Source organism: Tupaia chinensis, unplaced genomic scaffold (genome assembly GCF_000334495.1).
Source record: "Tupaia chinensis unplaced genomic scaffold, TupChi_1.0 Scaffold000104_1, whole genome shotgun sequence".
In the NCBI taxonomy this organism is placed as follows: Eukaryota; Metazoa; Chordata; class Mammalia; order Scandentia; family Tupaiidae; genus Tupaia; species Tupaia belangeri.
Genome location: NW_006159568.1, coordinates 3678329 through 3696137, shown reverse-complemented (window position 1 = coordinate 3696137; position 17809 = coordinate 3678329). Strand labels below are relative to the sequence as shown.

Genomic DNA, 17809 nt, shown 5'->3' with positions numbered 1-17809 from the left:
CTGCAAATGAGAGAGGAAGAAGATCTAAAGATAACAGACAGGGAGCAATTATGAAGCATATGTGAAAGGGCGAGCTGGAACTCTGCTTCTAACCCAATTATTTTCCTGTTAACAACATATTTTTCTATTAGCTGCAGATATATATTTTTATGTATTATATGTTCTTATTAACATTAGAACTTGGGCTAATGCTAATAACAGCATCTATATTATTAACAAAGTCATTCATAATGATCCCACTTATAGTTACTAAGGGGCACCTTACTTAGAATTGCCATATTCTAATGTTCTGACTAAAGGAACTCTAGTAGTCCCAGAAAATATACTCAGGACACACTCAACCACATTCTCTCTCTCTCTCTCTCTTTTTTTTTTTTTTTAGGGATTTTTCTATAGGGGACGGGCCCCCTCCAGAAAGAGAGACAGAAAGTGAGAAATTACACACCAGGGGAGATGACCACACCGCAATCCCTTCTCCTCCATTCTCCGCTTGAGATCTTGGGCACGCACACACACGCGCCCGGCGTGAGTTTAAGCCACCAGGTCTGGGACGCAAACTGTGGTTGACTACATGGGAGTCCAGCGACATAGCCATTACGCTAACTGCTGGTCCCCTCTCTCTCTCTTTCTCTCTCTCTCTCTTTTTTTAAGATATTGCCAGGGGCCAACAGGCATGGTGTTAAAGGCACTGAACTCCAGTATGCCAACCATGATTCGCATCCCAGACCTAGTGGCTTGCTTTCCCTCTCTCTCTCTCTCTCTCTGATAAAACTGGAAAACAATAATAATAATTAATAAAGTTAAATAAAAATAATTCTTTAAAAAAAAGATTTTGCCATATGGCGTGAGAGAGAAAGTGAGAAATCACCTCCCTACGCCATCCCAGGGAAAATGGCCATTTCACAATCCTTTCTCCTCTACTTTCCTCCCAGGATTTTGGGCATGCACACACACACACGCCCAGTATGATTTTCAAGCCAACGGGTCTGGGACCTGAACTGTGGTCAGCCATGTGGAAATCCAGCACCTTTACCACTACGCCATCTGCTGTCCCCATTTTCTCTTAAACACAGCCATCTAAGACTATAATTAGGGCTGGCCCATAATACAGAGGTTAAGCCCTTTATGGAGATAACCGGATCCCACACAGCTGACCACAGCTGGAGTCCTGACCCCAGCAGCTTGAAGGAACAGCCAGAAGGTGTGTGCTCACCAGAGAAAGTAAGAGAGAGAGAGGGCTCCTCCACCCTATGGGATGTGGTCATGCCACAATCCTTTTTCCATTATTCCTTTATAAAATAATTAAGTAAAGACTACTTACCTCTGGTTGATATTACAAAGACAATAAAAATATAAGTATAGATCTAAAAATATTTGGTAATCACTGCGTGCTATTTATAGACTATTCATAGATTTTAGACTGTTGGGTTGTTAACCTCATTTGTTCACTAAAATAAAGTGAACACTGATACTTGCATACCTTATAATAACTCAGACATGTGTAATGTCTAGTCAGTTTCAATATAAACAAAGGTAAACACCTGTTTCTCTTCCAATCTGACGTGTCCCCAGGTTGATCACAGGTGTTCCAAAAGCTCCAACCTCCCGAACTCCACAGCTGCTATTCCCAATCATACAACCGGCATGGGCGACCAACTGTATAAACTGGTCAAACGGGACATGTTTAACCGCACGGAAGTTGGGATGATGTTCAATGCCCTTCTTCCGCATCACTCGAACCATTTCTTTGCTCCCTGTGAAAATGAAAGCAAAGAAAACAAACAATAGCTAAATGGTTTATGAGCTAAAGAAACCACTTTCATTGGCAAGTATATCCCCACTTAAAGAAATCTCCCTATAAAAACTCACACCAGTTATTAGGGCACCAGCCATCTTAATTGTTTATCTTTTTTTTTTTTTTTTTTAAAAATAAGAGTTTTTTTTTGCTATAGGGCGCGTGCGCTCACCAGACAGACAGAGAGATAGAGAGCGAGAAATCACCCCTCCCCCCGGGGGGATGGCCACTCCGCAATCCCTTCTCCTCCATTCTCCTCTCGAGATCCTAGGCATGCACACACACGCGCCCAGCGTGAGTTTTAAGCTACTGGGTCTGGGCCATGAACCGTGGTCGACTACGTGGGAGTCCAGCGACATAGCCATTACGCTAACTGCTGGTCCCAATTGTTTATCTTTTCACAAATGATACCTCAATCTGTCTGGCCAGCTCTGTGCTTCAACTCATCTATCAACTCAAATAGCAGCAGTTGAGAGTTTTCAAGCAGAACTCAGCAGTGAATTCTTTTAGTAATGCCCCAATAAAAATCTTTACCTTAAGCAACAGTTAAAAGGCCAAACAGGTCAATAATCTAAATCTCTTAAGCTGGAAATTCCTAAATGGAAAGATCTCGGGCTCCACATGCCAAGATGATCTGAAACCTTCTGCCCAATTATGCTCTCATCTACACTCACCACAACTCAGCTGGATAGCAATCCTAATTTTGTGGACTGAACTTTAAGAAAATACAGATAGATTCCGGTACTGTGACTAATACTTTATTTCAAATGCATGACTTAGCGTTTAAAGACGTTATGAAGGAGAGACAGTATTTAACACCTCTCTGTGTGTCTCTTCACTCACCTTCTCCTAGCTACCTCACCCAGTGGAGGAGAAGTTGTTAATCGGATTGGTTCAAAGGCAGGACAATGATACACCATGTCTCCAAGTGGAAAGGAGCCAGTGACATAAGAGGCTGAGCATGCATCCGTCCTCTCTTTAATTTTCTCTTTGTGGGAAAGCGGGTAAGTGGACTCAGGGTCTCACTCCTTGGAGCAGGCCTACCCACTTCTTTCTATATACAGCCTTGCCAGTCATCATCTATAATTACTGTAGTACATGGCGTACCAGAGGTACTGCTATTCCACGATTCAGATTTGGATTTAGCTAAAGGCCTTAAACCTAAACCACATGCACTAATCCAGTTTTCCAGAGACTCCTACTCTGGGGAACTGAGCACTAAGCCAGACAGCACTAAGACATCTGATTCTTATTTCTCTGTATTTATCTTATTAAAAACCCCATGACAAGTAGAAGCCAGTGATACATATGATTTAGATATCCCTGGGACCCTTTACTTTCACAGAAGAAAAATATCTCCAATTTTAAAGTGCAAACAAGCAGTAATGTAAATAACAATCAGAATATATCAGTGGTGATGAATACTGAACAAGAGAGATACACAATTACATTATAAGTCTTTAAACAACATTTAAAGGATAAGAGATTATAAATATTAAGAATTTTAAAATACTGATGCATTACCTGGATAAAATCTGGGTTGAGTATTCTGAATTATTTTTTTTCAATTAACACCCTACTTTGTTTCTCCTAACAGAAAGGATCCGCGGAGGGACGTGAAGAGTGGGTTCTTTGAGTAAGATGGTGATATCCTGCCATTGTAGAGAAAAGGTCCTGTCTCTACCAAAAAATGCCCAAGAGCTCAATGCTAAGTGGTGCCAGCTAAAAAGACCCAGTATCTGAACATTCCTCAGTGTCAGGCCTTGCTATGGTGCTTCTTATTTGCATTTCACATCCCCATTAATTTGCCTAAGTCTCACCAACATCGTCGAACCCTTCAGCACCATCAGCCAGGGCAAACTGAGAATCAGCTGGCTGGGGACTCCAGAGCTAAACTGCTTGAGCTTAAGATTACTTTAAGATATAGCTAATGTAAATAAGAAAGTGATCAAGAAATGAGCCACCTTACTGTAGTCAGTGGGATCATCACTGTCCTAGAGATGCCCTTACCTTCTACGGGTTATGTTCCTTGGCTATTACAGCTTCTCAATGGAAACTGGAGTGAAAAGCGTAACCGTGAGACCAAAATGGAAATTACAAAGACCTTTTTTAGTATTCATTTCTTGCTTATTAAGTTTCTACTAGACTTGACAAAAACATCACAAAGTCTTTGATCTACAGCAAAACTGGCAATCTTTTGAAAACTGGAAATTCCTTGAAAATGGGAAATCAGGATAGAGTGGCCTTCAGTAATAAGATGAGCGAGACGGGAAGGCAGTTGTAATAGGAGCACAATTGAAAAGGCAGATGGCATGATTTCATTTTCAGTGAAAATGGAAAATGTTCAATTACCTGCATCAATATTGGGAAACAGAACTAAAGTCCGCTTGTTAAACGAGATTAGTGCATCCAACGTTAATTCAAACATTTTTATGGAATGCTTAATATCAGTGGTCACTGGGTGCTGTAGTGCCACAATGTAATCTTTAGATTTTACATCATCACCTGTTTAAAGAAAATCAAACCACAGTGCTTCATTAGTTAAGAAAAGGGAGAAGAAAATACTGAAAGCAAGACCCTAGAGTCTGTGCTTTTAAAAATTCTTAGATTAAAAACACTCTGTCACATTCTAAACAAGGCATCCAAATTAGAATCAAATGATAAGAACAAGTCTAAGTAGTTAGCAAATTTAACATTTTATAAAGATGTCTGCTGTCATAAACATGACTTTCAATGGCAAGTGTTAGAAATTCATTTTAAAATCTAAAATATTCCAAAGGATCAGGAAGAAAATATGAATCTTTCCTATGTCTAACAGTTTTTAGTGAATAATTAGCAATATTAATAACTACTAATATGGAGGCAAATCAGGGCTCTTATAGATTGAATGACCATCAAACATACTTCATTTAATGCACAGGAACTTTCCATACCATCATCAAATTCAGCAAGTGGTAACTGTTTCTAACTTGGTTCAAAGGACTAGAAAGGCTTCCCTCTTCTTCCCAAGGACTGTTCCTCAGCAAAACTTTAAGAGGTCTGGCTTGTCAGTGAGTGCCATGTGGAGCACCACAAGGCATTTATCAACCGGGCTCTATTATTCCATAAAACTGACAAAGAGCACCGCTTGCAGATTTTTAATGAAAGATGGTTTCTGTGATAATCATTTTAATCATCAATTTTATCATGAACTATGTGATTTAACATTAATTACAAATTCAACCAGGAATAATTATTATTTTATGATTTAATGGTAACAGGAGATTTTTACTAAGTTAGAATCTTTAGTAATATTTGAGTTAAGATATCATATAAGCTCCAAAATTTTATTTTAAAAATATTGGTCCTATGTTAGCTTCCAAAGTAGAGGAGAATATACATTTACGTTTTGGACAAAGTAGGAAAAAGACCTAAAGGCCTAAAAGGATCTATTGGAAACGTGATAAAACGTGGACATTTCAAAGATCGAAAGGAAAACAGCCTCTCTTATTACAATGACAGATACCTGGAAAGACAAGATCAACACCGCTTATCTACTATACAGGGATCGGGGCCACTGGGAATTAAACACTAGGCTCCCCCACAGTGCAATGGATGGGCACTGTACCGAGGAAGCTGGATCCCATATAGCCAACGAGGCTTCAAGTCTTGGCCTCAACATCTTGAAAAAAATGCTGGGGGTGCACACATATGTGCAGGACCCCAAGAGGGTGGAGAGTTGGAGGAAAGTGCATGATCAGGCCCTGTTGGGGTGTGCTCTCTCTCTTTCCGTCCCTTTCTGACTATCTCTTTCTTGTGCACAACAGCACCCTCAGGCACTGGACTGGAGAAAGTCTGCTATACATACCTAACCACATCCGAATGATGCTCATGTAGTCTTTGTTCTTGGCTGAGAGAAGTTTGTCATAGGAAGGGCAGCCTGCCAAAAGGATGCGGTCATGGTCCTCACACATGGAGATCAGATGTTGTTCAGCACTCCGGGTGCAGCACACGTGATAATGAGCCAGTTTTGTTATGGCATGTCTAATAGAGTCATCAATGGTACCACTGACTTCTCCACCTTCAATATGAAGGATTCGGATGTTCATCAAGGCAGCAGATGTGGCCAGAGCTAGGGCATCAAACCTGTCTCCGTGAACAATCATGATATCAGGCTTCAGACGATTAAGGACATCTGGTAGCTTCACTAGCGCCAAGCCTACTGACTCCACCATGGCTGCCTCATCTTCTCCCCTCACGATCGTGTGTAGCCTGGTGTTAATGTCAAAGTCATCTTGTTCAATCATGCGATACGTATTTCTAAAGCAGGAGAGAAATAAGATGTGAGAATATGTTCTTAAACTCAGGGCCATAACATGCAAGACAAGCGATCCAATACCAACTCTGAGGTATTTAACAATTTAACAGATTTCAGTTTTTACTTGTTAAAATAAAACAAAATAAACTGAAATATAACTTACATATAAAAATAAAGGACACAGACCATAAGTGTACGTATAGCTTAATTAATTTTTTAAGTTTATTTCTTCCATAAGAGAGAGACAGGGAGAGAGATGGCTACCCTAAAAAGGGTCCTCACACCATGATCCACCCCAGTCTCAGCCAGCCCAGATTGCTCATGTCTCGCCTGCTCAAGGAGTCCGCAGAATGTGAACCCAGGACGTTTCCCATGTGGGTTCAGTTCTGTCACTGCTGGCCCAGCTTAATGTTTTTTTTTTCCTTTATGAGAGAGAGAGTGGCACAGAGAGAGGAGAGGAGAGAGGGAAAAGAAGAGACACACAGGTATTTTTGACAACTAGGCTTCAAGTCTTGGCCTCAACATCTTGAAAAAAATGCTGGGGGTGCACACATATGTGCAGGACCCCAAGAGGGTGGAGAGTTGGAGGAAAGTGCATGATCAGTTTTGACAAGGTCTTGCTGTGTCACGGTCCTCCTGCCCTCACCTCCCAATTAGCTAGTATTGTGGGTGCACCACCGTGCCCAGTATGTTTAGGTTGGCCTGGGAACCAAAACTAAGTCTCGCATGCAACTGGCCTCCAGCCTCCTATGCAGTGGCATTATCTGTGCACCACTGTACTGAGTCTGTTTAATTCTTTCACATGAATACCCCCATGGCCACCACCAAGATCAAGATACACATATCTAGTACTTTGAGTGCACACATGTGTCCCCTTCCAATCAATGCCTAAAGGGAGGAACATCTAAGGGAGAATGTTTTAATTTTTATTAGGGAGAAAGGGTTTTTTTTGGCCAAGGGGCATGTCTATTATCGATTTCTGTTTGCCTGTTGGTTGCTCTCCAGTGTCTTCAAATATTTTTTAAAATATTGTTTCAGAGTATATAGGGGGTAGCTATGGAAGACTGAGTCAGATATAAGGTACTCTGCCATTATTATAACCTGAACTTTAAAAAAAAATCCTTAAGTTAACTCATTTATTATAAGCTAGTGATGCCTCAAATGGTAGTGCTTCTACCAGTCTTTCAATTCCTTCCATCTTCTGGTAACAGACTTTACTGTAACGGTGGAAGTGGTGTTGTTGGTCCAGGACCATTAGTTACTGTTTTCATGCAGGAACCATGTGCCAGAGTTCAAAACTTGGTCTCTCCATCTTGGTTTTATCACAGGAGGACCTAGTGCACTTGTGCTCACTGACTACAGGTTTTTCACCCTTTTCCAGACGGAAGCACTACAGCAAGTCCTACGTTTACTGACAATTCCAAACCCCTTGGTGCATTTAGCCACATCACCGTAAACTAGTTGCAAGCCCAGAGGAGAAGCTGAATTTTTTTCCTTTTTTTTTTTTTTTGAGAGAGATTTTTCTACAGAGCGCATGCGCTCACCGGAGAGACAGAGAGACAGAAAGCAAGAACTCACTCCCCACAGGGATGGCCACACCACAATCCCTTCTCCCCCACTCTCCCCTTGAGATTTCGGGCATGCATGCACACACACCCGGCATGAGTTTAAGCCACCAAGTCCAGGACTTGAACCATGGTTGACTATGTGGGAGTCCAACAACATCACCATTACACCATTTGCAGGACTTCTTTTTCTTAAGTATTTTATAATTTGAGTTGAGTATTAGTTTAGTTTCTCCCAGCGTTTCCCTATAGTATGAAAGCACTTAAGGCCATACATTTATTTCTTCTTTTTCCTTTCTTTTTTTTTTTAGAGAGAGATTTTTGCTACAGGGCACATGTGCTCACCAGAAAGATAGACAGAGATAGAGACAGAGATAGAAAGTGAAAAATCAGTCCCCAGGGAGAATGGCCACACTGCAATCCCTTCTGCTCCATTCTCCTCTCAGGATTTTGGGCACATGCATACACACATCCAGCCTGAGTTCTTTTTTTTTTTTTTTTTTTAAAGTATAACAATCCTGTTTTTTAAAAAAAATACTCAAGTAGGTGAAATAAAAGGTAGCTTATTTTTTGTTTTAATGTCTTTAAAAATAAGTAATACATTCACATTATTTAAATTCAGAAGGTACAAAATGTTATACAGCAAAAAGTCTTTCATTTTTGTCTCCCAATCATTGAATTCTCTCTAGAAGCAACCAATGTCTTGTGTTAAAATGTACTTTAAATATACATTTTCATTAAGCACTAATCAAATTTCTTATTTAATAGTTTCAGCTGACAAATACTACCTTCCTACCTTTAAAGAAATACTTTTTATTTAACTTTATTTATTATTATTATTTTCCAGTTTGATCAGAGAGAGAGGGGAAGAGAGAAAGCAAGCCACCAGGTCCAGGACTTGAACCATGGTTGGCTATATGAGAGTCCAGTGCCTTTAACCACCACCTGCTGGCTCCCCTTTCTACCTTTAGTACTGTGGTATGCAAATAAGAAACTGACTACATTTTGTCCAAGAGCCTCTTGCCACCAAGTCTTCCAGTCAAAGCTTTCTCATAGAAGAAAAATAACACATTCAGTCTTAAATGTTAGGCCCCAGTTAAAAATTCTCTTCTACATAGTCCCATTACCAAAGTGGATTTTCTTAGAGAGCCAGAATTCATTTCACATTTAAAATATATATAGATCCCTGAGGTATCCATAAAATTTTTTTCTCTACTTTTAAGTATTTTCTTAGAGCAAACTGCCAAGTTTATTTCTAGAGATCTTATTTGTTTTACTACTTGCTGTTCTACTACTGTTTTGTTTTTGAAGAAAAATCTGAAAAGGACAATTGGACTTCGACACAAGCATCTTTCATATGTTAGCTCTTTGGAGGCTGCACTAACACTCTTATGCCACAAGGGTGCACTAAATGCCGCTTTATTACATACAACAAAACGAATGTTCATTTATGCTTGATGTATTCTGCTCCCTCCAAGATTACTGAACCTTCATGTTTCAAACATAGCCTGTAATCAACAAACCTACTGTCACCAAAATAAGTATCAATGGTCACTTTTTTTAGAGAGATTTTTGCTACAGGACACATGTGTTCTCTAGAGAAACAGACAAAAAGAGAAAAATCAGAATGGCCACGCTGCAATCCCTTCTCCTCCATTCTCCTCTTGGATTCTGGGCACACATGCACACACACCCAGCATGAGTTTAAAGCCCCCCAAGCCACTGGATCCAGGACTCAAACTGCAGTTAGCCATGTGGGAGTCCAGAGATGTAACCATTATGCCATCTGCTGGTCCCAAATGGTCATGTTAATATAACATTCTACAATACCTGGCAGGTCAATTTGTTTCTCTGTCTGTTTGCTTCAGGGGTTTTCGCCTTAGGGTGTGTGTGCTCACCGGACAGAGAGAGTCAGACACAGTGAGAGCGAAAGAGAGGACACTCCCCCAGGGAGTGCTTGTGGGCCTGCAGGTTGGTTGCGACCGCTGGTCACTGTTCCGCAGGATGGGATTTGTTAAAGTCGTCAAGAATAAGGCCTACTTTAAGAGATACCAAGTGAAATTTAGAAGACAACGAGAGGGTAAAACTGATTACTATGCTCAGAAACGCTTGGTGATCCAGGATAAAAATAAGTACAACACACCCAAATATAGGATGATGGTTTGTGTAACTAACAGAGATATCATTGTCAGATTGCTTATGCCCGGATAGAAGGGGATATGATAGTCTGCGCAGCTTATGTACACGAACTACCAAAACACGGTGTGAAAGCTGGCCTGATAAATGATGCTGCAGCATATTGTACTGGCCCGCTGCTGGCCCGCAGGCTTCTCAATAGGTTTGGCATGGACAAGATCTATGAAGGTCAAGTGGAAGTGACCGGAGATGAGTACAATGTAGAAAGCATCGATGGTCAGCCTGGTGCCTTCACTTGCTATTTGGATGCAGGCCTTGCCAGAACTACCACTGGCAATAAAGTTTTTCAGGCCCTAAAGGGAGCGGTGGATGGAGGCTTATCTATCCCTCACGGTACCAAACGATTCCCTGGTTATGATTCTGAAAGCAAGGAATCTAATGCAGAAGTCCATCGGAAGCACATCATGGGCCAGAACGTTGCAGACTACATGCGTTACCTAATGGAAGATGAAGACGCTTACAAGAAACAGTTCTCTCAGTACATAAAGAACAATGTAACTCCAGACATGATGGAGGAGATGTATAAGAAAGCTCACACTGCTATACGAGAGAACCCAGTCTATGAAAAGAAACCCAAGAAAGAAGTTCAAAAGAAGAGGTGGAATCATCCCAAGATGTCTCTTGCCCAGAAGAAAGATTTCCAATAGAAGGCAAGCTTCCTCAGAGCTCAGGAGCAGGCTGCTGAGAGCTAAACCAAACAATTTTCTATGACTTTATTCAAGATAAAAGATAATAAATCACAAGAAACCAAAAAAAGAAAAAAAAAAAAAAAAGAAAGAAAGAAACCAGCCCCCAGGGAAAATGGCCACGCCGCAATTATTTCTCATCCATTCTCCTCCCAGTAGTTTGGGCATGCACACACATGCACGCAGCATGATTTTCCAAGCCACCTGGTCTGGAACTCAAACCACAGTCAGCCACGTGGCAGTCCAGCGATATAACCCTTATGTCATCTGCTGGCCCTGGTCAATTAATTTTTAACATCCTGTTCTATTGGGTCATCGGAAAAGTCAAGACACATTTTTGCATAGGAAAACGGAAAAAAATACATCATGACTCTTCTGGCAACCCAGTATGTCTACTACTTTATAGCCTTCAATCTATAAACCAGTTTTTTAAAATAATTTAATTAATTTATTATTATTATTAAAGTTTACTATAGGGCATATGTGCTTTATATCTATAGAGAGAGAGAGGAGGAAAGTGAGAAAGCAAGCCACCAGGTCCGGGATTCCAAACCATGGTTGGCCGTGTGGGAGTCCAGTGCCTTAACCACCACGCTACCTGCTGGACCCTGTCCTCCACCCATAAACAGTTTTGAAGAGTTGCCATTGGAATTCACAAAACAAATTACGTGGAATGACATCATTACAGTCACACAATACATATATTTACACATAGCATTTTTCCTGACTAATAATAAATGATAAACGTTAATAATATTATATAAAGCTATCACTTAACCAAGCAGCTACTAAATACCACTGTGATGGATGCTTTACATCTCTATCTCCATTCTTCACAATAATTTACAATATAGGTTTTCACTCCATTTTACAAGTGAAGAAACTTAGAGATGGCAGAACTTCTCCAAGGCCACATAAAAACCAAGTGGTAGAACTGGGCTTTGAAATAGGTCCATGTGGCTATAAAACCCAACCTCTCTCCAGGATACTGTTGGAACAAAAAGAAACAAAAAAAGATGTTTCCATCTTACCCATAGTCGTCTATCAGGTGAGAGCCAAGTACTACCACATCGAGTTCAAAAAACTCTGGTTCCGTTTTAATGCCAAACATGATTGGGGCAAGTTTAGAATAATCAGCACGGTTGCAAGTAGCAACACAAACCCGCAGCTTCCGGTTATTCCCGTTCTTCTCCATGATTTGTGGTTTTCGTTTGGAGAGGTTCTTAAAATAGAGTTCCTACAAAAAAGTTGTAAAAAATAAAAATTATTGTTTATAATCACAACTACTAGATATAAAAATGAACTTTTCAGTTGTAAGTCTTTAACCATCATTTAGTGGGTTTTTGTTTGTTTGTTTCCTAGAGGGCTATGTGTTTGTCAGAAAGAGAAACAAAGGCAGAAAGAGGGAGAGGGAACCAGCAGTTAGCGTAATGGCTGTGTCGCTGGACTCCCACGTAGTCGACCGCAGTTCGCGTCCCAGACCCAGTGGCTTAAAACTCACGCCGGGCGCATGTGCGTGCGTGCCCAGGATCCCGAGAGGAGAATGGAGGAGAAGGGATTGCGGCGTGACCATCCCCCCTGGGGGGTGATTTCTCGCTTTCTGTCTCTATGTCTCTCTCTGTCTGTATGGCGAGTGCACGCGCCCTATAGCGAAAACCTCTCCAAAAAAAAAAAGGGGGAGAGTAGAGGCACCTCCCATAGGCAATGGTCATACTACCCTTCTCCTCTGTCTCCTTCCATTCAAGATTAGGGGGATAGGTCCGTGTAAGCCCTAGCATGTTTCTCAAGCACTAGGTCTGGCACTCAAACTGCACTGTTGGCCATGTGGGATGAAGCTGCCTTAACCACCAGGCCACAGAGCTGGCCCAGTTTAGTGGTTCTTAATCTTTTCTTCCATTCCTACTCCTGTGTGTCAATTATGAAATTCCAGCAGACTATCTCTACTCCTCTCACACTCAAGAAAACACAATGGAATGCATTTAAGAATGAGTGACATATCAACTCTCATTTTAAAGGCAAGCAAATGTCAATTCTTTAACTATTATTAAAAATTGGGCCTGCCAGTGATGTGGAGGTAAAACAGCTGGATCCCTCATGGCCAACTGCATAGTTTGAGTCCTGGACCCAGCAGCTTGAGGAACACGCTAGGTGAATGAGTCTGCATATATATGTGTCCTTTTTTTTTTTTTTTTTGAGAGGTTTTTGCTATAGGGCGCGTGCGCTCGCCAGAGAGACAGAGAGAGACATAGAGACAGAAAGCGAGAAATCACCCCCCAGGGGGGATGGTCATGCCGCAATCCCTTCTCCTCCATTCTCCTCTCGGGATCTTGGGCACACACACACACGCGCCCGGCGTGAGTTTTAAACCACCGAGTCTGGGACGCGAACCGCGGTCGACTACGTGGGAGTCCAGCGACATAGCCATTACGCTAACTGCTGGTTCCCTGCATATGTGTCTTATTCTCAAGCTGATCATTAAAAAATACAACACTACAGGTTTCATAAGAAATAAAGTTTATAAATCTGATTATGACACTAAACAGTACACACCACCTCTAGGATAAAGTTCAAATTGTTGAAAGGGCCCTAGCCCATCTTTCCAGCCATTTCTTTCCATCTGCAATTACCTGTACTCTGCCAAAGCATCAGTTCCCAGGGAGGATGGCCACGCTGCGATCCTTTCTTATCCAGTCTTCTCCCGGTATCTTGGGCATGCTCACACGCGCACGCCCAGCGTGATATTCCAAGCCACCTGGTCTGCCTACAGTTCAGCTAGAGGACCTCCGTATCTCTGCTCTTACCTTTGCTCTTACGGATGCCAGTACCCCCACCTTAAACTTCCTTTTCCTTGCCTGGACTCACTCATCCTTCAAAACTAGTCTAGGGTCACCTCTTCTGGAAACTCTCCACATAAACCTCAGTTGCTCTTCACCCCTCCCCTTTTCAGTTGCTGCCTCCCTCTGAGCACCATGGCCCTGCCATGCATAAATACACTTTTTTTTTTTTTTTGAGAGGTTTTTGCTATAGGGCGCATACGCTCACCAGAAAGATAGAGACAGAAAGCGAGAAAGCGAGAAATTGCCCCCAAAGGGGGATGGCCATGCTGCAATCCCTTCTTCTCCATTCTTTTTTTTTTTTTTTTGGGGAGGTTTTTGCTATAGGACGCGGGGCACCACCGACAGAGAGAGACAGAAAACGAGAAATCATCCCCCAGGGGGGATGGTCACGCCGCAATCCCTTCTCCATTTTCCTCTCGGGATCTTGGGCACGCACGCACACGCGCCCGGTGTGAGTTTTAAGGCACCGGGTCCGGGACGCAAACTGCAGTCAACTACATGGGAGTCCAGAGACATAGCCATTACGCTAACTGCTGGTTCCCTCCCTTCTTCTCCATTCTAGTCTCGGGATCTTGGGCATGCACACACATGTGCCTGGTGTGAGTTTAAGCCACTGGGTCCAGGACTCGAAACTCACCGGGTCCAGAACTCGAACCACGGTTGACTACATGGGAGTCCAGCGACATAGCCATTATGCTAACTGCTGGTCCCCCACATAAATACGCTCTTGCTCAATGCCTCTGCTCACCCGTCTTCCACCACATTATACCCGCCAAAAAAAATAAAAATCAAGAATAAGAGATAAGAGATTTGTTTTACGCAATATTTTAAACTTCTATATATCAACAAAAAATTTCACCACATGGACTCTGATCTTAGCACTTGTATTTCAGAGAGTATCTCAATATTTAGACCTGTCATCAGGAATCGAGAAGTTGGAGTAAGGGTGCTAACACGACAGGAACTACCCTTCAGATCAGGATAAACTCAAACTCACTGGAAATCCCCAGGAGCCTCTGCTATTCATAGCTCACCTCTCTTAGGCTACAGTTTGGTGACCATGCAAACCGCCCCACTACTAAGCCCACTCAGAATTTACAATCCCCACTAAAAGCTAATCGTACCCAATGGTGGGATTATCTTATAAGATAATGAAATGAGCATTCTGCCAAAAGAGTTGTATTCAGAAGATCTAAGCACAACCTAATCATCAGAGATAAAAATATTCTTCCAAAATATCTATCTTACGTGTTCTTACACAGTTCTTCTCCACTAATCAAACTGAGCTGAAATAATTCTTGGTAATATTTAATTTGCTGGATAAGGCAAAGCAGATCATTCACAATTAGTCAATTTGTACTTATTTTACAAAGAAGAGTAAACAGTAAACTTTATAAGCTAGCCATATAAATAAATTATGAAAAATACAATAATGTTACTTAAGGCCAAGGCTTGCTCTCTCTCTCTCTCTCTCTCTCTCATTTTTTTAAGGCTTTTGCTATACAGCACATGCACTCACCAGAAAGAGACAGACAGAATAAAGACAGAGAGAAAGTGAGAAATCACCCCTCAGAGGCACAGCCATGTCAAAATCCCTTCTCCTCCATTCTCCTCTTGGGATTCTGGGAATGTACGCACACATAACCAGCATGATTTCCAAGGCTCCAGATTCAGAATTCAAACTGTGGTCTGCCATGTGGCACCATAACCACCATACCACCTGCTGGCCCTGGGCCAAAGCTTTTTTAAGGGAATAAGTTAAATCTTAAAAAGAAAATAATAGTAAAATGCCTTTTTCACATTTAATTTTATTCATTATCATCATTATTTTTTTAATTTGACCACAGAGCAACAGAGAGAGAGAGAGAGAAAGCAGAAAAGCAGGCCACCAAGTCCAGGACTCGTACAGTGGTCGGCCATGTGGAAATCCAGCGCCTCAACCACCATGCCACCTGCTGGCCCTGTAAAACGCCTTTTTAATGAGTGGATTATTTTAAAAATAATTTTAATTGAATTAACTTTTTTTTCCTATTAAGTAGTACATTTGTATGATTTAACATGGAAAAGTCATGAGAGGCTAGATAGCAAAGTCTTCTTATCTGTGTTGCCTAGTCACAGTGCTGTTCTGTGAAAGTTAACAGTTACTGGCCTCTTATCTATCCTTCTAAAGATAAACTATGATTATATATGTAAATACCTACATATTTACCTAAAAATACATATAACATATATTATGCAATTGGCAACATATTCTACAAACTGTTGTTGTATGTCTTCTTTTAAAAATCCTTTTAATTAAGTTTCTGAATTAAATAGTAAAATGGAAAAAAGTAAAGATATTAGAAATATCAAACCTAAAAGTGCAAAATTTTGGTCATGCCAGGCATGCATGTGCATACCCAAAATCCCAAAAGGAGAATGGAGGAGAAGAGATTGCAGCATGGCCATCCCCCCTGGGGTTGATTTCTTGCTTTCTGTCTTTCTGTCGCTCTCTGTCTTTCTGAAGAGCACATGTAACCTATAGCAAAAAAAAAAAAAAAAAAAAAAGTCATGCCCAAAGATATTTTTATACTGAGATATATGACTAGAGTCTTCATCATCAGTGTGGAATAAATGAATATGATAAAATGGTTTTAAGCTATTAATATAAAGGGAAATTTAAGTTGTGTAAAGTGCAATATAAAACAAACAAGATGAAACTAGTTTAACAGTGGAATCCTAGACAGCAATTAAAATGAATAGACTATCTATAGTTGACATTTCTTAAATTCATTAAATAGTATTACAATAATATTATCATTATTTAAAATAAGAAATCCTTTAAGTGAAAACTGTGAAGTAGATGTACTTTCCATAACCCCAACTCCAAAGCTTAGAAAGTCAGAAGGAAATTTTAGATATCTGCATCCATTGTACTCTCCGATTCCACAGCTGTAACCAGTACCAAAAGAGAGATGAGTGACTGACAGATGGAGAGTTTCTAAAACAATTATGCCTTCATCTTGAACTCATTGATAATCGCTGAGAAATCCAATTGAAGACCATATTCTGCATTCTCTCAATTCAAGACTGTCCATTACAAATACCGACCAAAAAAAGTGATCAATTCTCTCCCCAAAAATAGTTAATTTTTAAAAAATAAAAAGTTCTTCCAAAGGAATTTCTTAAAATAATGAACACTGGGCTCAGGCCGATACAGAGGAAACAGAAGAAACATTAACATTTGGTGAGTACTTCCACAGGGTCAAGCACTGTGCCAATAGCTTTGCAAGTATGACCTCACTTCTCCCTAACAGTACTCTTTTCAGCTCCATTTTACAGACAGTGGCACTGAGGTACAGAGAAAAAGCACTTACTTGCCCCCAAATCACAGTTAAATAGGTAATCACTGGCAGGCCCAAACAAAACAAAACCAAACAAACAAACAAAAAACCCAGATCCGAAAGCCTCCAGCATCCTGGACACTGCCCCACACCCCCTCTGTAAACATCTGTGTGTGCAAACCTTCCTTGAAGAGAACCTGAGGCTCTCTCCTTCCTTCAGTGCGCGGAGGGGATGAGCTCTGGGAGTACAAGGGAAAGGGCTACAGGGAGGGGCCTGAAAGTCAGACCCCTGTTCCCAAGCTGTACTCGGGTTGGCTTCTCCTTCCCGAGCCCTTACAGGTGGGTTAACCAAGTATCTATCCGGGTCGCCACACGGGTACCCGCCCTTTCGATAAGGGTGCATGCTGTGGTCCAACAATTTCACAAGGGAGCTCGGCGTGGAGCGGGGAGGAGGGAAAATGAAGGCTTATCAAACTTCCAAGGAATCCCGGAAAGAACGGAGACTTGGAGTTAGCGGAGACTCTCCAGATCATCTTCTGGTGCCATCCGGTCCACGCCTGACTGCGGGCAGCGTGGCACCCTCCCTCGCACACCTCGGAAACGGAGCGCTGTCCCCCTGCTGGACAGCACGCCTAGGAGGCGAGGCCAGCCAGGCCTCCCTCCACAGCCCTAGCCCTGTGCAACCCGGCCACACACAGCCCCAAGGCGGAGCCCCGCGGGTGCCCTGTCGCGTGGGCCCGCGGACTGCTGGCGAGGCCGCATCGGGGTACGGGCCCGGGGGCGCAGAGCGGCGTGGGAGACCCTGGGAAAAGGCAGGATGCTCTCGCGAATTTCCGACTCCGCGCGGCTCTCTCCAGACGGCGGGCTGAGGCTCTCTCCCGCGCCGCGGCCTCACTTTGAGGGCAAGACTCGAACCGAGCACCACAAAGCAGGCCGGGCGCGAGCCCGCCCCCGGCTTCCTCAACGCGAGCGCGCCGGTCGATGACTCGTCGCTCGACCCTGGTCCCCGATTCTCGCCTCCCCCGCCCCCCGCCCCGCACACCCACCCGGAGCACCGAATCAACAAAAGTGCCTGTACGTCACTTGAGAGGACTTCCGTGATTGGCTGCT

At 42.2% G+C, this 17809-nt stretch overlaps 1 protein-coding gene and 1 pseudogene across 4 annotated transcripts in view; one reads left to right on the top strand and one right to left on the bottom strand.

The window, feature by feature from the left end:
• Nucleotides 1–17809, bottom strand: part of GNE (glucosamine (UDP-N-acetyl)-2-epimerase/N-acetylmannosamine kinase) — a 66685-nt gene that overhangs the window by 17944 nt on the left and 30932 nt on the right. Inside the window, exons 1-5 of one of the 4 annotated variants that reach the window (XM_014586025.2) lie at nucleotides 17554–17710; nucleotides 11571–11776; nucleotides 5643–6094; nucleotides 4148–4300; nucleotides 1542–1754 (exon numbers count right to left, since the gene is read on the bottom strand). In XM_014586025.2, the coding sequence (XP_014441511.1) occupies nucleotides 1542–1754; nucleotides 4148–4300; nucleotides 5643–6094; nucleotides 11571–11734 (982 nt within the window). In that variant the 5' untranslated portion in view covers nucleotides 11735–11776; nucleotides 17554–17710. Of the gene's footprint in view, nucleotides 1–1541; nucleotides 1755–4147; nucleotides 4301–5642; nucleotides 6095–11570; nucleotides 11777–13166; nucleotides 13574–15775; nucleotides 15795–17553; nucleotides 17711–17809 lie in introns of those variants that run through there. The other 3 variants (XM_014586024.2, XM_014586023.2, XM_014586022.2) reach the window with 3 other exon arrangements.
• Nucleotides 9550–10545, top strand: LOC106734396 (60S ribosomal protein L5 pseudogene; annotated as a pseudogene).